Genomic DNA, 27,324 nt, shown 5'->3' on the forward strand with positions numbered 1-27,324 from the left:
GTCCCATCAATGCATGACAAACATGAACAATGTATATTTGTTATTATTCAGGAAACCTTACATTCATTACGATATGCAGTTGTAGAGTAGTAGGGAATCTTTTGTTGTGGAGTTCATGTTCGTAACGGGGCTCACAAGCACGCAATGTTAGACACAGTATCAATCCTGGCACTCTGCCAACCAACAATACACGCATAGTATTCTTCTATAAGCGGGGCCCAATTTCATAATCATAGAGATGTTTAAGCACAGGAAAATCCTGCTCAGCGTAACTAGGTTACCGGCCAAAATAATATGTAATGTATATTGTTTGTGACTGTTTCCCTGCTATAACTGTTGCTTAGCATTAAAAACTTGCTAAGTGCCATTTTATTTTAACGTTTAACAGCTATGAAATTCGATCTTGATCATCCTGTGCATTTTATACTCGTGGCTACAATGTACATCTTTGTCTAGTAGTAGGGGGCAGTATTTTCTCTTCTCGCTTTAAATGCGAGGAAAACAAGATGGTCTCACCTATGATAAAGATCTTTTTTTTTTTAACTGAGACTAAAAGGAAAATAATTTGATTCCTTATCAGGCCTGTATACTTTGTTTTTGAAAGGGCAAGGGCACCAAGGAATTTTCTCTTTGGTGCCCCTCATGTGTGAGGATATTGTAAATTTCCACTGTGAGCATTTCAAGGGCACCAGGGCAGTGTGAGGGCTGAAATGGAATGGTCTTTTCCCTAGTATCTCAAGGAATACACAGAGACAAAGATGTAACACACATTGTAGATAATGACCAGGGGGCATTGAGCAATCGTCTTCAATGCCTCCTTAAAGGATCAGGCCTGCCTTATTGTATTTTTCAGAATCCATATTTAAAAAAATCATTCAATTCACACTGGGAAAGTGACAAAACTGCATATTTAACGTTGTGCAACAATCCCTGTTTAAAACCATAACCCTCCTCTACCACCCTATTCCCTTGGGGGAATAATGAATGAAAAAACCCATGCTGCTTGCACAGTCAGACAAGCACTGCGGTTTTACAATAATATTATTATGGCATACAGGAAATTGCTTGTGTCCCTGGATATTCTATTGATCTTCATGAACCATGTAGATTCATGTGCAGATTAATTGCCCATCAGGTGCTGTGGCTGTACCCGCACAAATATCAACCATTAAAAAATAGTTACTGACTACAAGTGTAAGACGAATAATGTTTGGCTTTCTGCTTGAATGAAGCTGAATTTGTTTTAGCTCATTGGCTCATTTGTTACAAAAGTGTTATGTATGCATACATGTATATTAATAATAGTAATAGTAATATTATGAAGTTCTTATAGCGCATTTTACAATAAGCCATCAGTGCGCTTTACATTAGTGCCCTAGTCATTTAGCCAGTAGTTTTCCTGTACTCATTCTCAGCTCCCTGGGGATTATATATAGCACTGGGCTGCAGTGACTCTCTATATTTTTCAAATACAATATCAACCTGTACCCTTGCAGATACCCATTTATACCCCTGGGTGAAGTGAACCAGATAAAAATAAGTTGTCTTGCTGAATGACACAAGTGCCATGACCGGGATTCGAACCCACACCTTGATGACTAAACCACCAGTACTTGCTCTAAACCGCTTGGCCATGACACCCTATTGAAGGAAACAACTTTTTGAAAAGGGACTTTGGTAAAGACATAAATCCGACTCAGTCATTAAACATGATTACAAGTTTTACTTTTCATGTTTCTACTGGCAGGAGTCAAGTCATCCACATGCTTTTTGTCCTGGTAGTTGGTTTATTACATGAACCAAGGAAATCATTTTTTTGAAAAGGGCGTAGACCCCTTGCATAAAGCACAATGCTGCTGGTGCGCTGTGGCCAGTGCGTACATTTTTACGCTGAAGAGAAGTTGTCATCCAATGATCAGGGGCCAATTTCATAGAGCTGCTTAAGCAAATATTTTGCTTAAGCACGAAAATAGCTTGCTTGTTTTACACATGTTACTGGCCAAAATGTCATGCCATATTCATTACTTATGACTGGTATTTAGCTGTTGCTTACTTAGCATAACAATTGAGTGGAGTCTTGGCCGGTAATCTGATTTTACTAAGCAAGGATTTTTTTGCTTAAGCAAAATTTTGTGCTTAAGCAGCTCTATGAAATTGGGCCCTGCCTACTGTTGCCTCCATATGTGATGTCGTATGCAAGGGATCTATGTTTTTTAAATTATCAATCAATAATAACAAACGGGCAAAGGAGTCCATGCAGTTGCTTATAAATTGGAATCGATCCCATTTAAAAGTCGTTAAAAAGCCACTTCACTCTGATATCTCCACCCCATTTAAGCTTTGCCTTTTTGGTTCAACTAAAAAATTAGTCAGTTACAAGATGTACAGTGTTCTACTTCCCAGGCCTTGAACTTGCTCTTGAAGGGGCACTACAATTTTCCTCTGGTAAGGGCCACTGCTATGGGGAAAATGTAAATTTGTATTGGAACCTTGCCGAAGGCACACCACATTAGGATGGTCCCTTTTCACAGTTCTCGTTAGAAGTACACGTGCTCAGACCTACTCACACATTACTGAGCAAGTACGTACATGCAAAAAAGGACTAGTCGCAAAAAAAGGACTAGTACATTTTATGTCTGCTGCTGCCAGCATCACTAAATTCTCAATTCTGACTTTCATTGAGCAGTTTGAAATTATATCTCCACCTTCTCTGATGTCATACTGGAAAATGTCTCGTGTGATTGAAACAGCAAGGTTGTGCGGCAATGCCATGACACTCCATAACAGCTGAGTCCGTTCTTTAATCAGTCATTACCCAAGGTATGCCCATGGTGAATCCGTACACACTGGGCATGCACATACACCAGATGCTGTTGATGCCAGTTTCCAAGTGGGGCACTGCAGATCACTTGATTGTTGATTGAATGGATGATAGTTGCGGCTACTCTTCTTGTGGTCACAGACCTTCCTCAGTAGATAGTTTAGTCTTGGTAACGTGACGTTAGCTCAACCAATGTTTGACGGATTTTCAGACCACCATAGAGGGTGCTGTGGCTTGAGTAATTTTCCCCCACCAGTGTTTGGCAACGCCCTCCATTCTACTCAGTATAAACACATACAGTGTACTAAAAATCGAATGTTGGTTGTGTATACCTAAAAACACCATGGGCTTGGAACCTAGACTTCAATAGATAGGACCATAGAGCAGTACAGACTTAGGGTGATGCCAGACAGGTATAAATAAAAGACCACTGGCAAACTTTGTAGGTTGTTTCCTTCTTCTATCAAGACTGAGGCAGTAGAAACTGATGGAGTGTACTTGGATGTACATACAGTGATAAAGAAATGGGCTGTTCTGGTCAACTTTGACCTGTCCAGTAGTCAGTACCTCCTGTTGCCAGGATTAGTCGGAGCATGAGCAAGGAAAGGATAGAAAAGACATAATTCATTACAACTTTTCCACAAAGTAACCTGTGTTATGCCTACAATACAATGTGTTTGTATAATGCTTTTTAGTGAAAACATTCTTGGTGTATTACAAGAATTTTAAAGCTTCCCCACAGGGAAAAGGATTTTGCCTTCCATACAAACAGAATAGTTATAGCAGTAGCTCCAGATGCTATGTTTGCAGATTACACAATCTCACCAGAAAAGGTCTCAGTAGTTCATTACAATTAACATCACCTCCTGAGTAAAGGGGGTTGAAACAACATATCTGTAAAAAAAAAAAAAGATTAGAAAAACATATTGTCCATCCTTCAAATATTTGAAATTGTTATGGATGTGAGTAGTCGATCTCTCACAATAATAGGTTATAATGTTGGTTCCCCTGAGACTCAATTATAGCAGTTCCAGTCCACCTCTCTGTCAATGTCTGCTACTATCTGGAGGAGATTATCAATGAACTGTACTGGCTCAGACATGTCAAAGCAGAAAAATGGCTGCTGTTTTGGTTCATTCTGTAAGGTGTTGTTGCTGCAGTTAGCTGTTGTTTATTCAGTACATAAAATGTAGCTGCAGTGCATGTAAGTTGATGATGCTTGCAGTAAGCTGCCGTTTTTGCAGTAAACTGCAGCATGTAGCTTATGCTATAGCTTATGTTGCTGCAGTAAGCTGCTGTAGCCGCAGCACATAAATGCTGATGTTGCTGCAGTAGGCTGCTGTTTCTGCAGTAAACTGATGTTGCTGCAGTACATGTGGGCTGATGTTGCTGCAGTAAGCTGTTGTTTTGCTGCAGTACATGTGGGCTGAGGTTGCTGCAGTAAGCTGCTGTTTCTGTAGTAAACTGATTTTGCTGCAGTACATGTGGGCTGATTTTGCTGCAGTAAGCTGCTGTTGCTGCTATAAGCTGTTATTGTTGCAGTAAACTGTTGTAGCTTCCGTACATGTATTGTTAGCTGCTATCGCTGCAGTAAGCTGCCGAATGCACATATGTAATTTGTCAAGTTCCAGGCATGCAATTATAACATGTGGATATTGATCCCCATCTTACCAAAAAGGAACAGTAGGTTATTTTCCCAAGATCTTATTGGAGAAAAGGCATTAGACTGCTCCAAACTACAATGTCAAAGTTCCTAATTGTTTTGCAGAAAGATTTTTACTTTAAAAAAGTAAGAGTAAGTCCACCCCACCTCAGTTTCGTTGACAACATCCAGTCGGGCTTAACTTAATTTACCCGTGTGGATATTCGTAACTATATTGTTTTCATGTTTGTAATGACATTGAGAGAAATGAATACCACTCAGTCCTGATCAGGTTGCGGGGTATCTGACTCCCGGCAATGCTTTGGCATTGTGCCAGCTTGCATTGACGGGAGGGCAGTGGTATCTCCGGGCTATTTATATATAATAATACCAATGAAATTCAAATAACGAGGACTTCAACCGCACGGGCCATATGGCCATGAGAAAATTGAAAGCAGATGACGAAATAGATATACATGGATTGATTCATGTTCTGGTACCTCGCTTGAAAGGAATTTCCATCCCCTGGCACCTGTGCAACATCCAGACGGTCCATCAATGATGTAGTAAACACCATTATCGGCTGAGATGAGGTGGATACCAGGCGATTAGGGTAACCCTGAGTCTATGTAGCCCTCGGTACTTTGCATGTCATAAGCTTCACTCCAATGGTTAAAAGATCGTATCGTTTACCTAACTGGACATACATGTACAATGTACCCTCAGTCAGATGACTGTTATGAGAAATACGCAATTAAAGCGGTTCATGATGTGGCAATGAGAGATTGACACTGTCCCTGCTTATAATTATCCAAGTAATGGTGGATAATTGGCCCCCACTGCCCTTCTTAGTATTCCCAGGATTGATTCAACGTCACTTCTGCTCGTCACGATTGCCCTTCACATCAACATCTCAGCATCTTCAAGGAAAATTGATATCATGCCAACAAATAAGTCCATGGGTGTCCATGCTTAAGTCGATACTGTCATATGTCTGTTTCCTCCAACCAACAAACAAGAGCAAATAAAACTTAAATAGACTTCCCTCCCTGATCTCAAGCGAGACTTGCACACCAGTACTTCAATATTTTGTTATCTCATTTCTAAATAGAGATGAGAAGCTGCTGTTCTTCACAAGTCTTTTAAATCCATTCATTCTTCACAGTCAAAATAGTATTACTTGTAGAACAGGGTATTGTATTCTGGGTTTGTTCTTAACTTTTTCAGTGACTGACCAGCGAGACAAGTTTAGCTGACACTTAACTTGTCCATCAGCTTTTAACCCCGGGACACAAACGCCTAATGTGGCGACAGTCTGCCCATGGTCTACCATTTAGGGAGTCAAATTGCATGTATAAAGACAGTGTGAGTTGAACTGCATGCAAGTCATTGCTGCAACCTCCAATGCATTATGCACGGTAAGACCTTATCTGAACTGTTGGCTACAGCTCTGGCTACGAGTGTGGCTAAGGGTGTTGCTGGGGACGTTCAGCTGTAGAAGTGGCTGTAGTCGCCAATTCGAACACGGTCTCACACTTAGAGAATTTGACTCCCAAATGGCACAACCTTAATATACATGTACATGTATCGTGTAGCGACGTCAGGTGGAATAGGGAAGCAGATGACATATTGACCAAGCACATGTGTTCTTTTCATGCTCTACCCACCTTGATCATGAATTTCGTATGGTGTTTTTAGTCTAGATTTCTTAGATTTATTTGGTTTAAAATTTCTGTTCCTTTTGTTGCCTACATCTGGTGTCCTAAAGTGCAAACATTCAAAACGACGCGAAACAGAAAGTGTTAAAAATACAAGCGATGTTTACACATGAGAGGAAATATTAGAGTGCGATATCGCCATCATCTTCGGTTTCCACTGATATGTAATTCATTGACCAGCTACGCGTAGATGATTAACCAGGAGTGTACTCAAACCACATGTACTGCTCAACGAAGACCACATACGCACGATTTGGTGTATGCGGTGCCGCAAGACTAGAGCCGGGTCACATGTTTTTGACATTTCCAGAATTCCCAGGTCTTTGGATGACGGGATTGCAAATCCAGACCTGTCCGTACACGTCCGTAGTGTTTGCGTCACGTACGGTTGGTCCATCCGTATCAGTTTCCCTTGGTCTTGTTCTGTCTCTATCTCCGTACTGTAAGTCAATTAACTCTCCTGTTCAATTACGATTGAACTGAGGGGCATCTTCTATGATTGAAAAAAAGAAGAAGAGAAAAAACAGAAGAAAATCATTATTGCAGCCGTGGAACGACATGATGATGAATTCTTTGGTCCAGGTATAAAGTGCTCATCATTAAAAAGCACCGGTGGCCGTTTACGTAATACTACAACTTAAATCCAACATGCTGGATTTGTCTTGGGTTTGGTAGATTATTTTAAGGTTACTGAGCGTAACAGATAATTTGTTACTGCTCGGTTGAGGGATTTCATACCAATGTTAAAAAATGAGGGTTGAAAGATGCAGATTGAGCTTTAATAACATGAATCTAACTACGCTATGTTGGAGCTCAAGTAGTTGTCCCGCGCAAAAAAAAAAAATATTGACAAAATATCGTGTCATATTTGTTCTTTTACTGAACCATACATTAAATGCCTTCGCATGATCAAAGATGACAAGGCTTTTAAAGGCTCTGTCTGCAGAACCTTCAGACGTCAGTTCTGAATACCGATGATTAGACCTTTCAACAAATTGAATGCTCCAACATTTTCAGCTCAGTAAAATTCACTGACACTTCTCACCTATTTGCCTTGTGCAATGCCATGTTTAAGGGCATATGTCACAGAAGTACAAGTAACTCTGGGGACACAGTGTCGCAGGCTGGCCTTTCCATTAACAACCTAAAAACAACACTTCACACTGCCTTTGGTCAACAGCGTTCTTAAAATATTCATAATTTGAATCCAGCACAAGGATACTTTAAGTGTGCTAATTTGGTTACCAATCGAGTCTATTGAGACCCTTGTATGGCCACCTTGTATTGTGTACCAGCTAAGACGACAGACCCTTTATTGCAGACTAGAGTTGCAGTAAACTAAGAACTTCCTTGCTACACTATACGCTATTCTCTCATCTTATGAAATTATTTGACCTATATTTTAATGTGTTTTATCTGTGTTAAATCTAGTTTTTATGGAGTAAAAAAGCAATGGCTGCCACAAACTAGGGCAAGTAGTATGGACAACTGAAGGGTTTCTTCAAGACATTTCTCTCTTGAGTGTCCTTTTGAGTTGGTAATCCATTCATTCAGTAGGGATCAAGTTCAATTGTCGAAGAAGAAAAGATAAAAGCATTGGCGCACTAGTCGTTATCATTCGGAAAGAATCCAATTTCTGTCTCAATTAAAGCTGAGAAATCTGGCTGTCGTTTGGAATCATTTTCATGAGAAATGAATACATTACCATTTACTTGTCAGTCCGCGACGTCTTTAAGCGCATAGTTTCAGCATTTGATATAGATCCAAGCCTAGACCCAATGTCATAGAGCTAGACATTTTCCAGTTCCATTGTTCCATCACAAATATCTTCGAATCAAACCAGAAAGGACCCTAAACTTCACTTTGAAACAATTGAGAGGTTAAAGGCACCTGAAAATAGGATTTTTTTTCTTTTAAACATAAGAGTATATGTTTATTAACAATAAAACAATTTTTTGAGTAATTGTTTGTCACGATTTATATGTTAAAAAAAATTAATTAAGTGACTGGGGGGGTTGACTCCGCCTACCCCTTTTGTGACGTAGGAAAAGGAAGACTTTGCTTCGATCAAACATAGACCCCCCTCGATGCGTAGATAAACACACGTGCAAAAGTACATGTTATTCTAAGTTGTGAGTTTGTACGCTGCGAAAAAGTTTTTTTTCTGGCATTTTTCCGGCAATGCCGACCAGGTGTATTACTGCTGGATGCAGCAAAACAACTAAAGATGGGGTCAGTCTTCATCTGTTTCCTGCAGATCCCAAGAATAGGCGGCGGTTGTGGGCTGCAAAAGTCAGATTAACTAGAGCAAAGTGGTCCGGTCCGACGTCTTTTTCAGCGCTGCAGCGAACACTAAGAGCCGTCGTGCTTCGAATCCTGGATACACAACTCATTTGACATGACGAGAAGAGCCATTCTTAAACACGACGCCGTCCAAACAATTTTTCTAGCTAGTGGGAAGTCGAAGAAGGTATCTGAAAGACGTGACGAACTCAGAGGAGCATTTGCTAAACGTGAAAAAATTCGGGCAAGTTGATGGTATGTTTTTAGCTTTTGCCAAGTGACACGATTTTTTGTTGGTATAGCATGCGATACACCGTGCGTGCAGGTCCTATGTGACTGTCCGCCCATTATACAGCAGCCATAGTGCGTGCATGCAGTCTGCTCCGTGGTCGTATTTCTATAATAATAGGTAGGCAGACCCACATCTTACAACCCATTTGGTCACTAAAAAGTCGCATAGTTAAATAAAAATAGCAGCAATAGCTTTTGTAAAAACCACTAGGCGTTCAACATGTTCAAGTTTCAATGTACGTATGTGTAAAATCGTGTCTAAATTTGTTTTGATGTGCCATGTTCCCAGACGTAATGTACGAGGGCCCGACTACAAATTTTCTCTCCAAATATCGCGCCTTGAAATACGTCACGAACAGCGCCCTCTCGGGTCGGGGCCTACTTGTAAATTTGTAAATACAATCAAAACTAAGATTTTTAAACCTTAGTTAATTTTTTATTCACATTCCTCTCATAAAAACACATATTTTAGCTTTATTTAAAAAAAATACCACTTCCAGGTGACTTTAAAGAACAAATAAATTTGAACACAACACTCCCAACAATCCATCAAAATTTTAAATCAAAATTTGTTTTTTAGACCCTGTGATTATTTGTTTCCCATTATCTATCACAACTTCATCTCAGTTTATGCCATGTCATCTGCACATGATGGTGAAAGTAAAGAGACTTTCTCTGTCAAGAGTAGAAGGTTCCAGGTTTCTGTCTGTTGTATCGTAGTGCGTGCCAAAGTGGGTGCTTTTTGTACTTAAAACACGTGCCATCCACTGGGAAACATGCTGTCCGATTGCCGAGGGTACCCTTACACAACTCCATGGCAATCCTCATGCAACCATGGGCTACATGAAAGTAGTCTGCACAATTAAACACTATCTCATATTGTCTTTCTTCAGAGACCACTTAAAGTTTCCAGAAATTTTGAAGTGTAGGGAACATTTTCTTCTCACGTTTTTAGTATTGGAAATGTCTTTTTCGTTTATCACAGTAAATCTTGCATGTTGACGAGAAAGTGTTTGTTATGGAACATTTTGTAGTGCTAGACAAGTGACATCATTCACTGAAGTATTGTTTGTCGGAGTTAATTTTAGTGGAGTATACCAAACAATTTGAAATTATCACACATTATTTAATATAGTTTGGGAAGGGACAGCAAGCAATGGGGAAGATTTAGTCTTCTGGGCCAAATTTCACAGAGCTGCTTAAACAGAAAATATTCTTTAACAGTTTTTGCTGAGCAGAAATGAGCAGGTTATCAGTAAAAAAAATGTACACATGACATGGTAGCTTGGCTGGTAACCTTATTCTGGTAAGCACAAATTTGTTGTGCTTGGCTACTTTTTGTGCAACTCTATGAAATTGGGTGGATTCTTCACTTCATGTATTTTTAGGAGAGCACTTGGGCAGACAACATCCGTCATTTTGTGATCTACAATACAATTTGACAAATCAGATTTTGATTTCTCTAAATAAAAAATCAGACAATTTCATCAAGATGAGGCGTCTTGTTGGAATAGCTGGTTCGCTTGTCCCTTTGGGTCATGAAGTGATGTCTGTTCAAGAAGTACTTGATGCTGCAGGCAGAGAACCAGTGGAGTGTTAGTAATTGTGTGTAATGTATGAGAGACATGTGCCTTCGGATTGTATTTCACCTTCATGCTTGGGAATAGCCTAAATTTAGACCATACAACTTCTGAAAAGTCTGCCTGTTTATTTATCGTGAAACTTTTTCGCCGCCATATGATTGTGATTATCAGAGATGCAACGTCAAACTGATATTGCACCCTTTCTTTCTTCTATTGCTTTAGAAAAACTGAGGACTGCAGTGCAAAGTTTTGCGTCGTATTCTGTATCTTTGTTTATGAGGTTCCAAAGTTGTTTGTCTGGATGGATAGGTCTGTTTGTTTATTTAGTTTGATCAGGAAGATGGAGTTATATTTCCTTCCCCTTTCATGAGCACTTGTGCTAAATTGAGTTGGTGAACTTTATTGCCTTTTCAATCATATAGAGTTGTTACAATTTGGATGTTTAGAAGCAAACGTGACAGGAATAGAGTGTTACGTGAAAAGTTTATGTAAACACCGTCAAAATATACTGAGGAAAATATCTGATAGTGCTTAAGAATTGACATTCTGTAAGGGTTGATCCTGCTGCTCTCCCTGCCCTTTCTCGTAACATTTCCCATTGGTAAACACGGACCTTTACCTAGCGTTCATCTGTCATTTACATTGTCTATCCCAGACAGACCATGTGTTGGCATTATTCCAGATTAAACAAAAAATAACAATTCATGTGACTCAAATAAATTAGAAAATAGAATTAGCTGTTGCAAACAACTTACCAACCAAATGGAGCGAGAGTATAAATGCAAAAAATAGTTAATGGCCTGACGTTTCGACCCTAGCAGAGTCTTTCTCGAAGGCTAAATGACAACACAACAAATATGAACAGGTAACTAAGTGAAACAAATAAATAAATAAAACATTTAAATGCCTGGGTGACTACTAAGTTGCCATTAATAATCCTCGGAAGCAAATGCATTGAAACCATATCAAGCTTCCTATCCTTCTTATCCTGGCTTCAGACAACAAACAAACAACAGCTCAGGTTTCATAAATAAAAACAAACAAACAAACAAACAAACCTAAGTGCTTAAAATAACCACTATAGTAGTTGGGAAGTTTTACTCAATCAGCCGACATATGCACATGAATGAAGTACAAACTAATTTGTCTCCCTGAAAAAGCAGGCCTGAAAGGGGATGACTTCATGTTCGATGTCATTTTGTGACCATGGTTACCTGAATACCACTCAAAATTCTCTCTAAGCTGTCCAGTTGCTAGTTCAGTCTTGAAAAGTATCCCTAAAAAATGAAATAAAGGCGCTTAAAAAGACAAGCTTGGGTGAGTTTATTTTGTGGATATAACAATACCTGTTTTGGTCATTGGCCAGTGATTTAACAATTGCCCATTGGCCAGAGATTAACCAATGGCCCATTGGCCAGTGATTAATCAATGACCAATTCAAAAGTTAATTGGTTACGACTGCGATCAAACGCACCCTTAGTCCCACTGTCTAGTCACTGAAGAAGTAATGGGAAAACACTGAACATGTTGATGTAGTTGCACAACTTGCATGAGATCAGATGCCTGCATAAATATCAATGCAAAGCCTGTTTGAGTAACCATAGAGGAGTAACCAGGTGTCATTTACGTTGCTAATGTTGCGGAACATGAATGTTCTTGCCAGGTCTCGACAAGGGAGGACAGATTATCTCTTGTGAATTTTGTTGGATTGTGCATCTATTAGGAGGCTCCTGTGAATGCACTTTTCTAGAAGGCAGGTTGTGAGGATCTTAAGTTTCCAAAGGTGTTTCTGTTGTCATGGTCTATCATGCAAAACCTTTATCTCATAAGCCACTAATCAAAAAAGACTACTAATGATAAACACCAGGGTCAAATTTCATAGGGAAGCTTAAGCACAATTAACTTTGCTAAGCAAAAAACAATTTTGCTTACTAGAAGAGGGTAACCATTGCCAACCACAATTACAACCTACGATTATACAGTTTCTGATTAGTTTCCTGCTTGTTTTTGTACAGGCCTGATGCTTCATGGAGGAAAACGGAGGCCCCTGGTCTTGTTGTCCCTTATAATGTTCCAAAAGACATTTAAAATTCCCTAGTTATACCCTGTACAGGGAGAAATGTGGCGGTGCCCTTGTCGTTTAAATTCAAAGCATCAGGCATGCTTATGTAGCTGTATGCAGGCATGACATTCTTCCTACTTTAGTCTGATTAACCCCTTTGTTTTACCCTAGGCAAAGCCTGATAATTCACAAAACCCTTGACAAAACATTGTATTTTTGTCACTAGAACGTGACCATCTAATTTGATGAAATTTTCACAGGTTGGATACAGTGAAGGGCCACCGATATATCAAATTCAATTCATACACTTCCAAAAAGTGTAACATGCCTTAAAGTGTACAGTGGAGTTTGCAACATATGACAACAATAAAATCCAATCCAAAATGCCATAGTTACCAGGTAAATTAGGAATATTATTAGTATGCAGTAATTGGCCCTCCACTTCAAAAAGATTTGCGCAATTGCCTCATATTAAAGTCTCCACTTTGATAAATGAACTCGTTGTGGAAAGGTCACTGGTTCCAGTCTCTAGTGTATGCATTGTTTATCCAATGCCTTTTATCATTGTCAAAGCCAAAGCGGCCAGGGTAAAGACTTGTATCTGTATTCAAAGTAAAGAAGTTAGATAATCCTAGAAGAGTATCTGTGTGTGCTAAGTGTTAACGACCCAACAAGCAGTCTTCAATTGCCATCACGATACCTACTTTCAATGTAGTCTCGGTCCGATAACCAAATGACAAGGATCAGGAATTTGTACAAATAAAAAAGAGCTGGTGAAAATGGGCTGAATAATAACGGCAGGCTTTTGTGTGGTTGAAGTGTATTTTTATCTATCTTGTGTTGATGGGTTTGTGTATTGCTGAAGTCAGTTGAGGGGATTGTCTTCAGGCTCGTTGGATACCATAGTTACACCATGTTCTGCAAATATATACTCAGTTCATAGTTACCTCGGCTTCTTGTTTTTTTTAAATATATTAATATCATTGCAAAAATTATCACATCATGATGTGCATGTATTTGGTGTAAACAAGTACCTGGGGTATTTTCATTGATTTTAATGAAAATCTATCAAAATTTCTAGGTTTTATATTACTTTCCTAAAAAAAGGTTAAAAACTCCTTTAAAATAAGTGATGTGAAGTTACAGAAAACATTTATTGTGTAAAGGGAATGGAAGGTTGTAATTGTGGGGAGATTTTACCTGAATATAATTTGTTGAGGGGATCAACAACTGTAAAAAAAAGAATGGTTATTGCATTTTTCATCTCTTACAAATTGAAGTGGAGAAGAATCAGCTGTGTGTGTGTGGTTGAAGGAGAGGGGGGGGGGGGGCGGGCATTGATTTGATCATCAATCGCAGAACCCGTATAATATTAAGAGCAGTATCCCATTGGATAATTGGTTTGTCATCACCAGCCTTTATGAATGATGCATGGCTTTATCAGACAATCTAGGCACCAGCTTGGGTTTTAAAGTGCCGCTAATAACCAGGTTTTGTTTCAAAATTCAGAGTAATATCAATCCACCACAAGCTCTCAATCTCTCTCTCTTCTTGGCAAACCACAATTAAACCACAGACCCTCTACCTTTGAACCACTACTCAAAGATGGCCAAATCATGCCCCGTAATCCAGGGACCCCTTTTCTGACGAGCTGCCGATGAGCAATTTTTCATTTTCGTTAGACTGAAAACTCAAGCTGGAAACAACTCGTACCTGGTGGCCTCAATCTGGCAATTTGACCAGGCAAATCCATGGGGGATATAGGACAACCTATGCCAGTGTTCAGTTTGAAGTATAGGATAGCATTATGTTTCTATTGGTTGTAAAAATACCTCTGATAATTGGGTTTTTAATTGAAAGCAAAGAAAAGTGTACTCCATGGTATGGAAGGATGAGATGTTTAGTGGCTGTTTTGTGCATTAGTTTTAATCAAGGAATGTGTCTATCAAGCAAACTGAATACTAACTACTTCTAGAGCAACAACCATTTCATAAATTTTTCCATCAGAAAAGAATGGTAATTTATCTGCACTGTATGGTCCATACCTTCTACACCACACTAAAACCTAAACTAATTACAGGCTACATGTTTATGACATCGCTCTCTGCTCATAAAACTCCGCATCCTAAAGTATTGTGGAGGACTTTGATCACAGTGCCACCATTTTGATTCTCTTCCATTAAAATCACTTTGATCATAGTGAGGCTGGATGGAAAAATGGTTTTGCACCCTTTGATGACTTCAGAATTTGAACTGCTTTTGCCATGTGGTATTCTGGGAACCTGGCAAAGATTGTAGCAGAGTTATAAAGTTATTCGTCAATGTTGTCATATAGACTGTGCAAGTCTCGCGAGAAATTGAACTTCCGGGACCATTGTGGTCCCAACCTAATGGAGTTTTACGTTGGGGAGATTTTGTTCTGCCAATAATTTTAGTTTAACATAAGTTATGACTCTAAAAAGTGAATATGTTCTTGGGAATGTAAAAATAAGTAATTAAAAACAGAAAAGTAAAATCAATTCAACAAATTAACGAAGAAAACTAAAGAAAAAACTTGACCTCCAGTTTCCGGTTTACTCTAAACAATTAAGAATACTACCCAATTGACGTTCCCATTATCGCTGAACCTATGTGATGATCGCACCAATTGGACGTGATTCACAAACGGGGTGTATTAGAAAAACCATCCCGGTCGATGTCGAACAGCGATCCTCGTCCCGATAAATGTATAATTTTTACGTTAATTTAAACAAAACAATTATTATGTACACGAATTAAAATAATAATTATACAAAAAGTACGTTAAAAATAATAATCTTTAAGAATCTTTTAACAAATAACGTTTTCAATACAATTTGGTTTTGTACAAAAATATACTTTTTTTCGAATTAAGTTCTCATTTTCGCTACGTGCGAGACTTGCACAGTCTATTGAGGCTTGAAGGACAAAGAGTCTGATCCCGTTTTGGTGTGCTAAGATTCAGCCTCTATTATTGTGATTGAACAGAGGGAACTTGACATACTTGATAACATATTATTTGTCAAAGCAGGCTCTTGAGTCAAAGCTGAATTAATCAGTCATCAAATCATTCATTTTTTTCATAATAACAGCTGTTCATAGTTTCACGCACTTCTAGTGAATGCACTCTTGGAGTAATTATTTTCTTCTCTGTTTGACCATGGTTTGATGAGAAAGCAGTTCATTTGTTCTACTTATTAGAACCATGGAGTTTCCTTCCTCCATGTTAGTACTCAGACTGGATTCATGAGAAATATAATCTCCTTTTGTACTGAAACCCAGTCTTGATGAATCAAAATTGAAATCTATGCGCTTTATTGGCGATCATGCAATATTATATTCATTTCTTCTCTAAAGAATGTGCAGTGACCTCTTGATATGAAATATTTCTTAGAAGAAAAAAAAAAAACACTGAGAACTTCATTAATCAAACCAAGAAAATGGAATTTGTTTTGCGATTTATTGAGCCGTGTTCCTCCTCTGACAAGCAACACCAAGGTTTTTATGGCATCGCGTTCATAAATTTGAAGCGTGTTGTCCACCAACTTCTTGTTTTTTAAATTGCTGGTGCATACTATGGTTTTAATGAAATAAGCTTAACCCATAGATCATTTTGATTGCCATCTGCTTGTGAAGCATGCTCGCCTGGCCTTCAAAAGGAGGGACTGCATTTTATGGATGGGAGTTTTTCGCTGTTATGCATCATCTGCTGATCATGTCAATTCGCCTCTTCATCCATTTTTAAATCCACGCTTGAAATCCTAGAAAATGGATGGATCAGTCGCGAGGATTGTTTGTAAATTGCAGGGTTATTTTGTTCTGGTTTGGTTGGCTGCACTCTCTAGTATCTCTCATAATACTTGTATGAACTGCCGGCGAGCTCTCTTTACATTCTGGTTGTTGAGATGTGTGCGTGCGTTTTTTGAAGTTTGAAGTTTAAAATCTTGATGGGATCTTCATAATGAAGTCCGTGTTGAAGCACGGATAGGGGTTCCTGTTTGGCCTAACTTTAACCCAGTTATTTGAAGTGAAGCCATAGCTTTAGTTAATGAATAATCGCATTGAAGCTAACAGAGTATAAAATTTGTTTGGATATCAATCATCCGGGGGAAAACATTCCATCTAAAGTACTTCAACCTTTGATAGTTCTGATGATCTGATTTTGCTTTATTACCCAAAGGTAATAAAAGTAAAATATCCAAGCTAAATGTAAGCACGCATTCTTCAACTAAAGATATACATGTTAGAACGCATACTTCAACTAAAGATATAGCTCATTGCTTGAAAATGCTGTACTTTAACGTCTTTAAAATGTGAGAAACAGAAATTGGATTATGGTGTTAAACATGTCCCTGTAAATCAATAAGACATGTCTTGGGAAAACTGAAAGGAATGCTGTGTGGGTTTTTTTCAAGAATGTTTTACCCCATTGCATTCAAGGGGTACAACTTTGCAGAGTACAAGAATCTAACTAACTCATTTTTTAAAATTTATTTTATATACATGCAAACAGTAACGAAGGTTCTGACGTCTGTGTCATTGACAGAAATTACCTCTTAGCAAATTTTAATGATAAACAAAGTCCTACATGTATGAAAAGTCACAAAAGATGTATACATTCATCCTCCGATTCAGATTAGTAAGATTTGAAGTCGTTAACAAATTCAATAAATCCCTGAGACACAAGTGCATGTGTGTCCCGCCCAAACCAATACTGAAGCTCTTGACTCCTTTATTACATCATGAACATGATAGAATTACACAACTCTAGAGATTCAGGTAGGGGCCCAAACCAAGTGCCACCTGCACTTTTTCCCTGTTCCAGAAATATTTTCCTCTGTGTAATATCATACACATATGTACTTCTTGTAATATAGGGAGTTATAAATCTGTTTTCCCACTCCTCACATAGCTGATGATCTTCCTGTGTGTAAGTAAACGCAGCCAGTTAACATTCTGACTCCCTGCCTCTGATGGATGTGGAATAGTGCATTCACATGCATCTTCTTACAACAGGCTTCTGCAATCATAAACCATCCGAGGAACTTACAGCTAATGGTCTCACAGATATCATTTGGCAATACTTAAAATCACTGCTGAGAGTAGTTTGCATCTCAGGAATTGATATTAATCTTCATTTAACTGTGTTAAGACTGTCTTGGAGAGAGTGGACGGTGACTTTAAGTGGATGTTGTGATTGACGGTTTGTGACGGCGTTGTGTACTCGCTTTTTTTTGTGTTACTGTTATTGAAAGCTGAACAACAGTTGAATGAAATGTACTCATGTGTTTATGTTGGTACTGGGATAGTCTGCGTTTCAAGTCTAATGTCCTGTACTGTATACATGCGCCACTTAGTGGAGGGGGGGGGGGGGGGGGGGGGGGTTGACCAGAATTTAAACAAGCACTTCCAATTGATACCTAATGTGTACACCCTTCTCTACCAGGTTATCATAAATTTAAATACACAGATGTTTATGACTCGAACAGGTTGAATAGCACCCCTCCCCCCCAAAAAAAAAAAAATAAATAAATAAATAAATAAAAATAATAAATCCCAGTTCTGTTTTATTTTCTTTTTTGAAGAGTGGCCTTTTAAAAAGCTTGAGAAGCTATTACAAGATGCCAAGTGAAGCTGTTGCAGAAAATACAAATCTGGATTTCAGGGGTTATTCCTGTCACTGTTAATTTGTGGTGATTTCGATCTGCTCAGGAAGAGAGTAGCTTCTGCAAGATGGTTGTACTTTCCTCAGAGGCCACAAGCCTTCAGCACCCCATCCGTGACTGGAATTGAAGTCGATATTAAAACACTTTACATGGACCCGTTGGGGTAGAAAGCTTTATTAATCTTTGGCCATCTTGTCAGATTTCCTGTGTGTAGTAAACCCACTGCGGTGCTACATAAAGAGGGGCCATGCTGCTTTGCTGGAAGGCACTCCTCCAATCTGGTTGTGTGATTTTGTGAGGTAGATAACAAGATGTCTCTGCTTGGTGGTCATTTACCTGAAGCATTTCTTAAGAAAGCAAACATGGATGAGAAATCTCAGACTTTTGTTTGAATTCAAAATGTGTTATATCTGCATGTTGAAATAAAATGCAGTTACTTTTCTAAAAACTTTCTAAACCTACTCTTTTATGAACCTCGCTATTTAAAATCCAAAACTACAGGGGTTACCCAGGGTTGGAACTGCCATTATTTCAATATTTCTTCTAAGACATGTAAGATCTGGATACCAGTTTCAGACTTGTTTGTCAGCATTGACACTCTCTCATGAATAACTATTTAACAAAATATATTTAAGTGTACATTTGGGTGTACATGTAAGGAGAAGTATATCACGCAATGCTAATGTCAATAGATTCTGTACCACATCCAGGAAGCAACAAAATAAAAACAATTTTTTTTTCTTTTTCTTTTATAATGGATCCTTTTAATGATTGATTTAATGATGTTTTTTGTTTAATGGTTAAAAAAAAAGGGAACTCATTTCCCGTTTTATCATTCCAACCTGAAAATATGATGGTACATCTCTATTTTCATTAATGCTACATTAATTCCTTTAAGTTCACAATAATCCTTTGAGTATGTTATCAGCTTTCTCTTCAACGTAGTAAGGGTTATATATTTTTATAGCACTGCCTTGCAGGAGAAATACTGTCAGATTATTAGACTTATTTTCCTAAGCTTGAATGCTTTTCATTGTGATATTTTCAGCGTTTTCATACCAGCACTAATTTGACTGATAATCACAAGAAACAAACCACTTAACTGGAGAAATACGACTTGTGATGAGAAAGTGTAATGGCATACTTCACTCCGTCTTTACAGAATAGGGCTTCAGTTGCCTGTATCATGAATTAGAAATCCCATCACTGTTGTTGCCCACAGTCCGCTGTACGTTTGCACAAGTACAATCAACTTGGGTCAATATTTGCTGTAAATTAATTCACAAACTACATGTACAACTATAGACTTGATCGTCCAAATGAGCAGTTGTAATTTCATCATTGATGTACGTACTGTCTCCTTGGGCTCTTCAGTCAGGAAGGAGCGCCCCAGGTTATCAACTAATTATTATTTTTTATATAGGTGTTTACCTTGTGTGATTTTTAAAAATCAATTATTGGACATGTTTTTGGTCATTTACATGTAGTTAGTTATTTCTCAGTCTCTGCCATTTTGAACAAACAAATTTAATGGAGAAATGTTCTCAGTCACAATAGCCTAAGAGCAAATCCTATCAGATATATTATTGCGGTAAAAACAACTTAATGAGTGCAAAATCAGCAAGTTTATAATGGGTTTGTTTTAAGGGGGTGGCTTTGGGGATTGAAGGGGGGGGGGGGCTGAAATACATTAAATGTATTACTTCAGTCTAAGCATGATCCATCATTCATATTATTCAATCACTTTGGCTTTGAGATAATGGACATGCTATTAAGAGAAAGATTTACCATCGCTATTTATTGCCAAGGAATCAAAACACATTTGTGGGTGTGCTGAGCATCATTGGGGATATACAAAGAGCATGAATTAGTCGCCTCCCACCCAGTTCTTCCAAAGTCTATTTTGTTGGCAATCCCTGGAGTCGGGAGAGTATTTGCCTTCGGGAGTTTGAAACCCACCAGCTTGTAAATGTCATCTCCCTGCAAGATTTTTTAAAACCATTTGAAATATTCATTTTGTGCAGGTATATTCTCTCTTGCTGTTGTAACGATCAAATAGCAGCCAAGCATTTTAAAGACATTGACACCTTTGGTAATTGTCAAAGACCAGTCTTCTCCTTGGTGTATCTCATTGTATGCATAAAATAACAAACCTGTACAAATTTTACCTCAATTGGTCGTCGAAGTTGCCAGAGAATAATGGAAGAAAAAACACCCTTGTCGCATAAGTTGTGTGCCTTCAGATGCTTGAATTCAAGACCTCAGCTGAGGTCTCAAATTCAATTCAAAAATTTTAGCGAGAAATGATTTCGTTCTCAAAAACTATGTTTTTCTTTTTTTTAGGGAACCCTTTTCACAATGCTTTATATTATCAACAACTCTCATTGCTCGTCACCAAGTAAGTTTTTATACTGTTAATTTTTTGAGTAATTACCAATAGTGTCCAGTGCCTTTAAATAGCAGCCAAGCGTTTTAAATGTTAGCTGCTGTTTCATCTTGACATCCAAAAAATGCATTTTAAACACTCAACATTTGGAGCACTTGTTGGAAGCCTGGAACGTTGGCTAATTTAAAATGCCACCCTTTATTTACCGGGGCACTAACCGTGTGGCCACATGTCTCTTAGTGAAAAAAGAAAAAGAAAAATGCAAAATATAAAAGGGAAGCAGAATGCATAGGGTCAGGGTCAGTCGAAGGGGGGTTCCTGTTTCCACTTAGATACTACTATGGCTAAGTGCGTGCCCCCCGCTTTCCCCCAACCAAATGGCATTATCAGCTTTCCAGTGTTGGGTTTCATGTGAGTACATCCGGTTTGTACGGTGTCATGATGCCCTCTATAGTTTAACAAAGTCCATTACTACAGTCAATCCTGCGAGAAATGTTTTGAACAGTACCTTAAAAAAAAATATGAAATTGAATAAAATCTATAAAAAATAATTTACTATGTATAAGAATATGAACTCAAAAGTAGTATGAACAAAATTGAACGAGGGCTCCCGTGTCATTCATGGGCATAGAGTAATCAATTTTTCAACTTCCTCAGTGCAAAAAGAGCCTCATAATTACGCTATTGTTGGATTCCAATTTCAGGCAGTCCTTAATAACTTTGTGTTTGGTCTTTTACGGAGCAATATATAAATAGATCAGCCTTCGCCAGGAATTAAATTATAAATTCACAGTTGAACCATGTCATTTATGACCCCAAAACAATTTTACAGCATGGACACAATGTACATATTAAGGTAAAAAGGTTTTTTTATGGGTTTACTTTGTTACACAAAACAAAATACCAAAGTTTACAACTGTATTAAATTCCGTGACGTAAAACATCTACATTGTCTGCGTTTGCTCTTTAGAAAGCTCATTAAACCAACTCTCGAAAGTACATGTAAAGCGTAATTAAGAAGGCTTTGAAGTAATGAGTTAATTAACAACAACTGTTGTCATCAGCATCGTAACAATTACATGTGAATTAAACGCCACATTTTCTTGTAGTGATGTATGGGGTATTAATTTCAGCGCGGACAACAACCTATGTTAATCACTCGCCCCAGTCATTCTAACTCTACGCTATTCAACTTTTGATGAAGAGTGCTAGCCTGGACTAATCAGGGGTTTCACACCTACACATTAAGAGATGCATCACAAATCACACAAATCAACTGTAATTATGTTCCTTTGGGGCTGGCTCAATGCCTGTATTGAACACGTATACACACACTTTGTGAAATTGTAGTTTGCTGTTTGTTTTTGTTTCCTGTGTTGACAGGGATGGGCGCCCAGAGCAGGATGTTTGAAAAAACATTGAGGCAATGTAGTTTATATTTCGCGGAAAGTAACCTGAAGATGTCTTTTTAATTTGTGTGGATTATTTGGTATTTCTTACCACTGGCATAATGATCAAAACAAACCTTTGACATCATGCAGCATGGAAGACAGAGCTTTAAAGAAAATAAGTCAATATAATCTCGGGGCTAGATTGGCAGAGCATCGACACATTAATCCAGAGGTTGCAGGTTCACATCCAGCTCATTATTAATCCAGAGGTCGGGAGTTCAAACCCTGCTGAAGTCATTTAAAGGTTATCCAGTCAGTTTTCCTAGTGGATTATTAGTTGATATTCAAAATAAATAGTCGCTTCCCAGGTTGTATCAGAAACTTGGGCGGTTCTTTGGATGTAGCGGAGAACACTATAGTAAGGCTTGGTAGAACACCACCACTTAATCCGGAGTTCGCAGGCTCAAATTTTGCTCCACTCAAATATTCTTTGTTCAACCCAAAGTCAATTTAATTTCAGCCCATAAATGTTGAACATATATAGCTTGATCACCCTCATTTGATACTTTATTTTATTTAAGTATTCATTATGAGATCATATGTCGGATACTTGAAATGATTAATGTGTAAAATCGATTACTAAGATGTGTAATAAATTAAAACTCAAATTGGAAACCAGTTTTTACGTAATTATTAATTCTCTGAAAATCTGATGAAATGATGTTGCAGGGCCAATTAATTACTACATGTATTGTACCTACATTATAAAATTCCAATAATACTTAATTAAGAGTTACCATAGAAACCATTTTATAACCTGCCATGGAATGTTAACCAGGAATAATGGGATTCAGGTTTTGATGGTGTTATTATTCACTGCGTCTCATTCACCTCTATGGACTGTGGTTTGAATCCCACCTTGGGAGCCTCGCTTGTTGTGCAGGTTTTCACTCCTTACCTAAGTGTGTGGGTGTTACCCATCAGGGCTTCCTTCCCACATCAACAACTGCTCGTTGCTTCATATTTACAAATGTATATTTAGGCCTATGGGTTCCACTCAGTGTAAGAAGACTAATCCTCCTTCATAAATATCTAACAATGATAATTTACTTTTCAACCTTCGGGTTGGATTAAAGATGCATGTGCTGTATATTGTGCAATGCATGTAAAAGAACCCAGTTAAACTTATCGCTAGAGAAAGGGTTTTTGCACCGGTGTTTCTGGCAGTGGCTGTTGAATCCAGCAGCACCATGTAAACTCTTACAAGGTTCATCAGTTGGTCTTAGAATTAAAACAAAACTTTTAAACCTGTCTTAAAAAAATGTTTCTCTTTTCAAAAAGTGCCTACAGCACCTTATTGGGTGATGCATGTGCTATATAAAGGCCCATTCACACGAGCGCTGTAAACGAGGGTCCCGTGCGATTTCATAACATCGATGTTATGAAATCGCAAATCCACGTTGTGTGAATGCTATGTATGTTACGAAATTACCTGGGTCCCGTGTTGTTCATAACACAGATCGAGACCTCCTCCAAAAAATCACATCGATGTTATAATCACGGGGAGCCATCGTCTGAACCGGATGCCTGCGATCGTAACGAGGGACCGCTGCGTTGACACGTGAAGAACTATGGAGGAAGAAATGGGCGAACTATAGCATGCATATACATTTACATGTACATACATGTACATGTATATCTGCTCAACGCTGGACTACGATCCGTTTGGCTGGTGGGTTTTGTGGCCGGATGCTAGACCAGCCCAAACCTTGAAGCAAAAACACCGTTCAATCGGAAGCAGAATACGTCATTTGGCAAAGCTTTTCGATGTTTTAATTCACCATTTGTTATGTTTCATCAATAATTTCATATCTAAAAAACATTTTCATTCAACAATGTAGCGTTTTTAATGTCCAAAAATCTATTTGAATCGTGGAATTTTGTGTTTTTCTTTGACTCGATCATGACTCGACGTTGCTGGATCGCTGCATTTCAAGACAAGCTCAAACCTTGAAGCAAAAACATCGTTCAATCGCAAGCAGAAAACGTCATTTGGCAAAGCTTTTCGATGTTTTAATTCATTATTTGGTATGTCTCATCAATAATTTCATATCTAAAAAGCATTTCCATTCAACAATGTAGCATTTTTAACGTCCAAAAAGCTATTTGAATCGTGGAATTTTGTGTTCTTCTTTTTTTAGCTTCGAAAACGTAACCCCCTTCCCGCCGGCCGCCGGGATGAGAGTTACGTTATCGCAAATGTTTTTAAAATATTCTACATTTTATGTGACTTAACTGATTTCAATGAAATTGATTTATTTTATTCCTTTTAACTGTAAGGTTTTTGTTTTAACTCAAGCCTCTTGCTTGTAGACTTTTGTCCATGCAGTAGGCCTACCCAAACGAGGGACTTTTGTTTACATGTGTGTGTGCGTGTCGTGTGAATGCTCGCTAAAAAATCGCACGCGGTAAAGGTGACAGACGGCTGGCGCCCTTAACCAGGGACCCACGTTTGCAGCGCTCGTGTGAAAGGGGCTTAAGACTGCTTTATTAATAATGAACAAAGTATCATCTTTCCTCTCATACAAATAAGAATGAATTTGAAGAAGAAAAAAAAAATTCCGCATTAGTCTCTGTTCATCAATCCCAAGTATGGATAAAGTTTACAAATTCCAAACTAAAGTTAAACACATCTTTCATATAACCCTCCACAAACTCTCATTTTTCTCTCATCACCTCTATCTGTAAATAGTTTTGATGAGTTCTCCCATCAAACCTGGTGGTGATTGCCAAGCTCCGGTCCCAAGACATGCCCTCATCACTCAACAGCCTCCTACAATTTATCTTCATCCTCACACCTTGCTCCCTGGGTTTCAATCCTTTCAGTCCACAATTTAATATTTGCCAAGTCCCCCTGGTTTAGTAGCAACACTCTGATGGATTTGGTTAAATTCATTCTGCTCTTGAGTAACGATCTTCTTGGGATCATGGATCACACTATGACATTTAGACTGAAAAGACGGTTTCAGATCCCCTCAATGTTTGAAACAATTCTGCTTTTAAAGTGAAGAGTTGAGCAAGAGCAAGGATTAATGAGTGACTTTGTTCAGAGAACACGGACAGGAACTCTGCAAACTATCTTAAATGCTTATCCATTTTGTAATGCTGTTTTTGATGGTTGGAATAGATTAAAAGGGATCAAAGAAATCACTAAATCCCTTTTTTTTTCTCTGCTCTAGAACTCGCTTGACTCATCACATAGGCACAGAAGGCTTGGAAACAACAAATGCATGGTGAGTGTGATTATCTTTAATAAGGAGATTAACTGAACCAGATTTCACTATTCCTCATCTCTAAGTCACTGCATGTTTTGGATCTTTCCTCTTTGATTCAGAACATCTGTTGAAGCTTTGTACTAACTGCCAGCTCAATGTCCAGTGATCAATTTCATAAAGCAGCTTAACAAATTCATCCGCTAAGTAAAAGTTAGTTGGTAACCACACACAAGCAACACACAGTGTTGATGGTAATCTGCTTCTACTAAGCAAATATTTCCTGCGTTTAGCAAACTTATCTTCACTGTTGGCTTACAACCATTTTTTACTACTTTTTAGGTACTTTTACATAATTTATGCACTGAAGCAACCATGATTACTTGACAAAACTTAACTGAGCAGAGGGTAGAATATCAGTTGCGAAAGCCGTTTTCACACAACAGCATTTTAGATTGAGTCCTTTGCTTTATTTTGGCAAGGTTGTGAAATAATTTACAAATTACCTTTCATGTGAGTGAGAGGAAAGAATGTTTTGGTATGTCCAAGGTCTCTGGTGAAACCTTCTCAAACATTGCTCTATAGTTTTTTTGTAGCAAGGGACATTGGTTTTATTGTCATCATGTGAATAGGGCTTAAGCCCTCACTTACAACTATGCTTACAGTAAAGCATCATGTTGTGAGATCTGGACCCCTGCTTGAGAAAGTGGTTCACACTCTCAATTAGAACTGTTCATCTGTGGCCTTGGGAAAAAATCCAGACCAAAAGGAATGAAATCTAAGCTGTCTTCTCATTATCATCATTCAGCACAGGCGCTTGACATCTCCCTGCCTCTGCTCATAACCCTCCAATTTTTTTTTTCTCTCTCTCTCTCTTTGTGGGGCGACCATCCATGATCAGAAGAATTCCTAGAATCATGATCTTTACCTTGACAGTTCTTGAATTGCATTTTTGAGTCAGAATGCTGTTGAAACCTGTCTGGATGAGAAAGTATAAATCTTGCTTTTTTTCACAGAGCGAGTTTGAAATTTGTAGACATGTTGGAAAACCGGAGGTGTTACATTGAATTGTTAAAAAAACAAAAACAAATGGAATAGGGTAGGACAAGTAGAATCGCACATGCTTGTCACAGTTGTAGAAGAAAACTGAGGTTAGGGATACATTTTTTTGCGCTTGTCTCTGAAACAATAGTAAGTTTTTTATTTGTGTAATGGAATGCCTTGGGCCCAAATGGTAAAATTCAATCAAATTCAAAATCACGTTCCAGCATTTTGACTCATTTCTTTATGAAGACTACATGTAAACCTGGCAGTTTAAACTTGGCCGAGTTTCAATTGTTTGAACTAGGAATGTTCATTGTGAGTTTCCTTTGGGCTTTAAACAAGAAACTGAAGGTTAATTACACTGTGTTCAGGTTGCCAAGGAGAGATCAGACAGAACAAGCCATAGATCACTCTGTCTAGCTCTCCCATTCACCCCAGTTCCTTGTGTTTCACCCCAGGAGATTAAGTTTGTATTGTTCTTGCGACCCCCTGCCCTGTGTGTGAGGGATTTGGTCTTGACTGATGAATAATAGCCAGTTGACTGTTGTTAAATCTTGTGGGGAGATGGGGGAGAGTTAGAAATAACTGAAGTTAGTCCCTCCATAGAGGGTTAAATATGATCTGATGTCAGTTGTCACTATATAAGTCTGAGAAAATGCATGAACACCTTATTATATTAAGCCAAAATGTTATGTGCCTTTTCTCATCTGACCTTCATTAACAATTGACTCTAACCTACTTTGCTGTAGGCGTTTTTTCTCCTGGGCTTATAGTTGCTGTTTGTGTAATGAAGTCATGCTTACATGAAGTACGGGTCATTGTATAGGATTGAGATTTTCAAAGATGAAATCCTTGGAGTTTGTTGGAAGCGGACTGTAAAGTCCATCAGATTTGTAAAGTGGGTCGAAGTACCCGAGTGACTTGGTTGCCAGCATAGTCTTTATGTCATTATCCTTTTCATCTGGCATTTAATTTGTTTGGAATGGGCAAGGTCAGTTTCATTTTGGAAAGCTTTACATTTTAAAACAAGGCCATGGATCTGTCAAAGATGAGAATAATGGGATAATTTTAAGGGAGCATGAAGGCAAGAGCATGAAGGCAAAAGCAGGGCAACAGTAATGTGGCCTTCAAAGTGGGTTTCCAAGAC

General features: G+C 38.3%; 1 protein-coding gene across 2 annotated transcripts in view; it reads left to right on the plus strand.

The window, feature by feature from the left end:
- LOC139940355 (protein FAM53A-like) overlaps positions 1-27,324 on the plus strand; it is a 96,821-nt gene that overhangs the window by 56,931 nt on the left and 12,566 nt on the right. The window contains exon 6 of one of the 2 annotated variants that reach the window (XM_071936569.1): positions 25,101-25,154. The exons of the other annotated variant lie outside the window; for it this stretch is intronic. Coding sequence (XP_071792670.1) covers positions 25,101-25,154 — 54 coding nt within the window. The remainder of the gene's footprint in view (positions 1-25,100; positions 25,155-27,324) is intronic. 2 annotated transcript variants of the gene reach the window in all.

The sequence above is a fragment of the Asterias amurensis genome, chromosome 8, assembly GCF_032118995.1.
Source record: "Asterias amurensis chromosome 8, ASM3211899v1".
In the NCBI taxonomy this organism is placed as follows: Eukaryota; Metazoa; Echinodermata; class Asteroidea; order Forcipulatida; family Asteriidae; genus Asterias; species Asterias amurensis.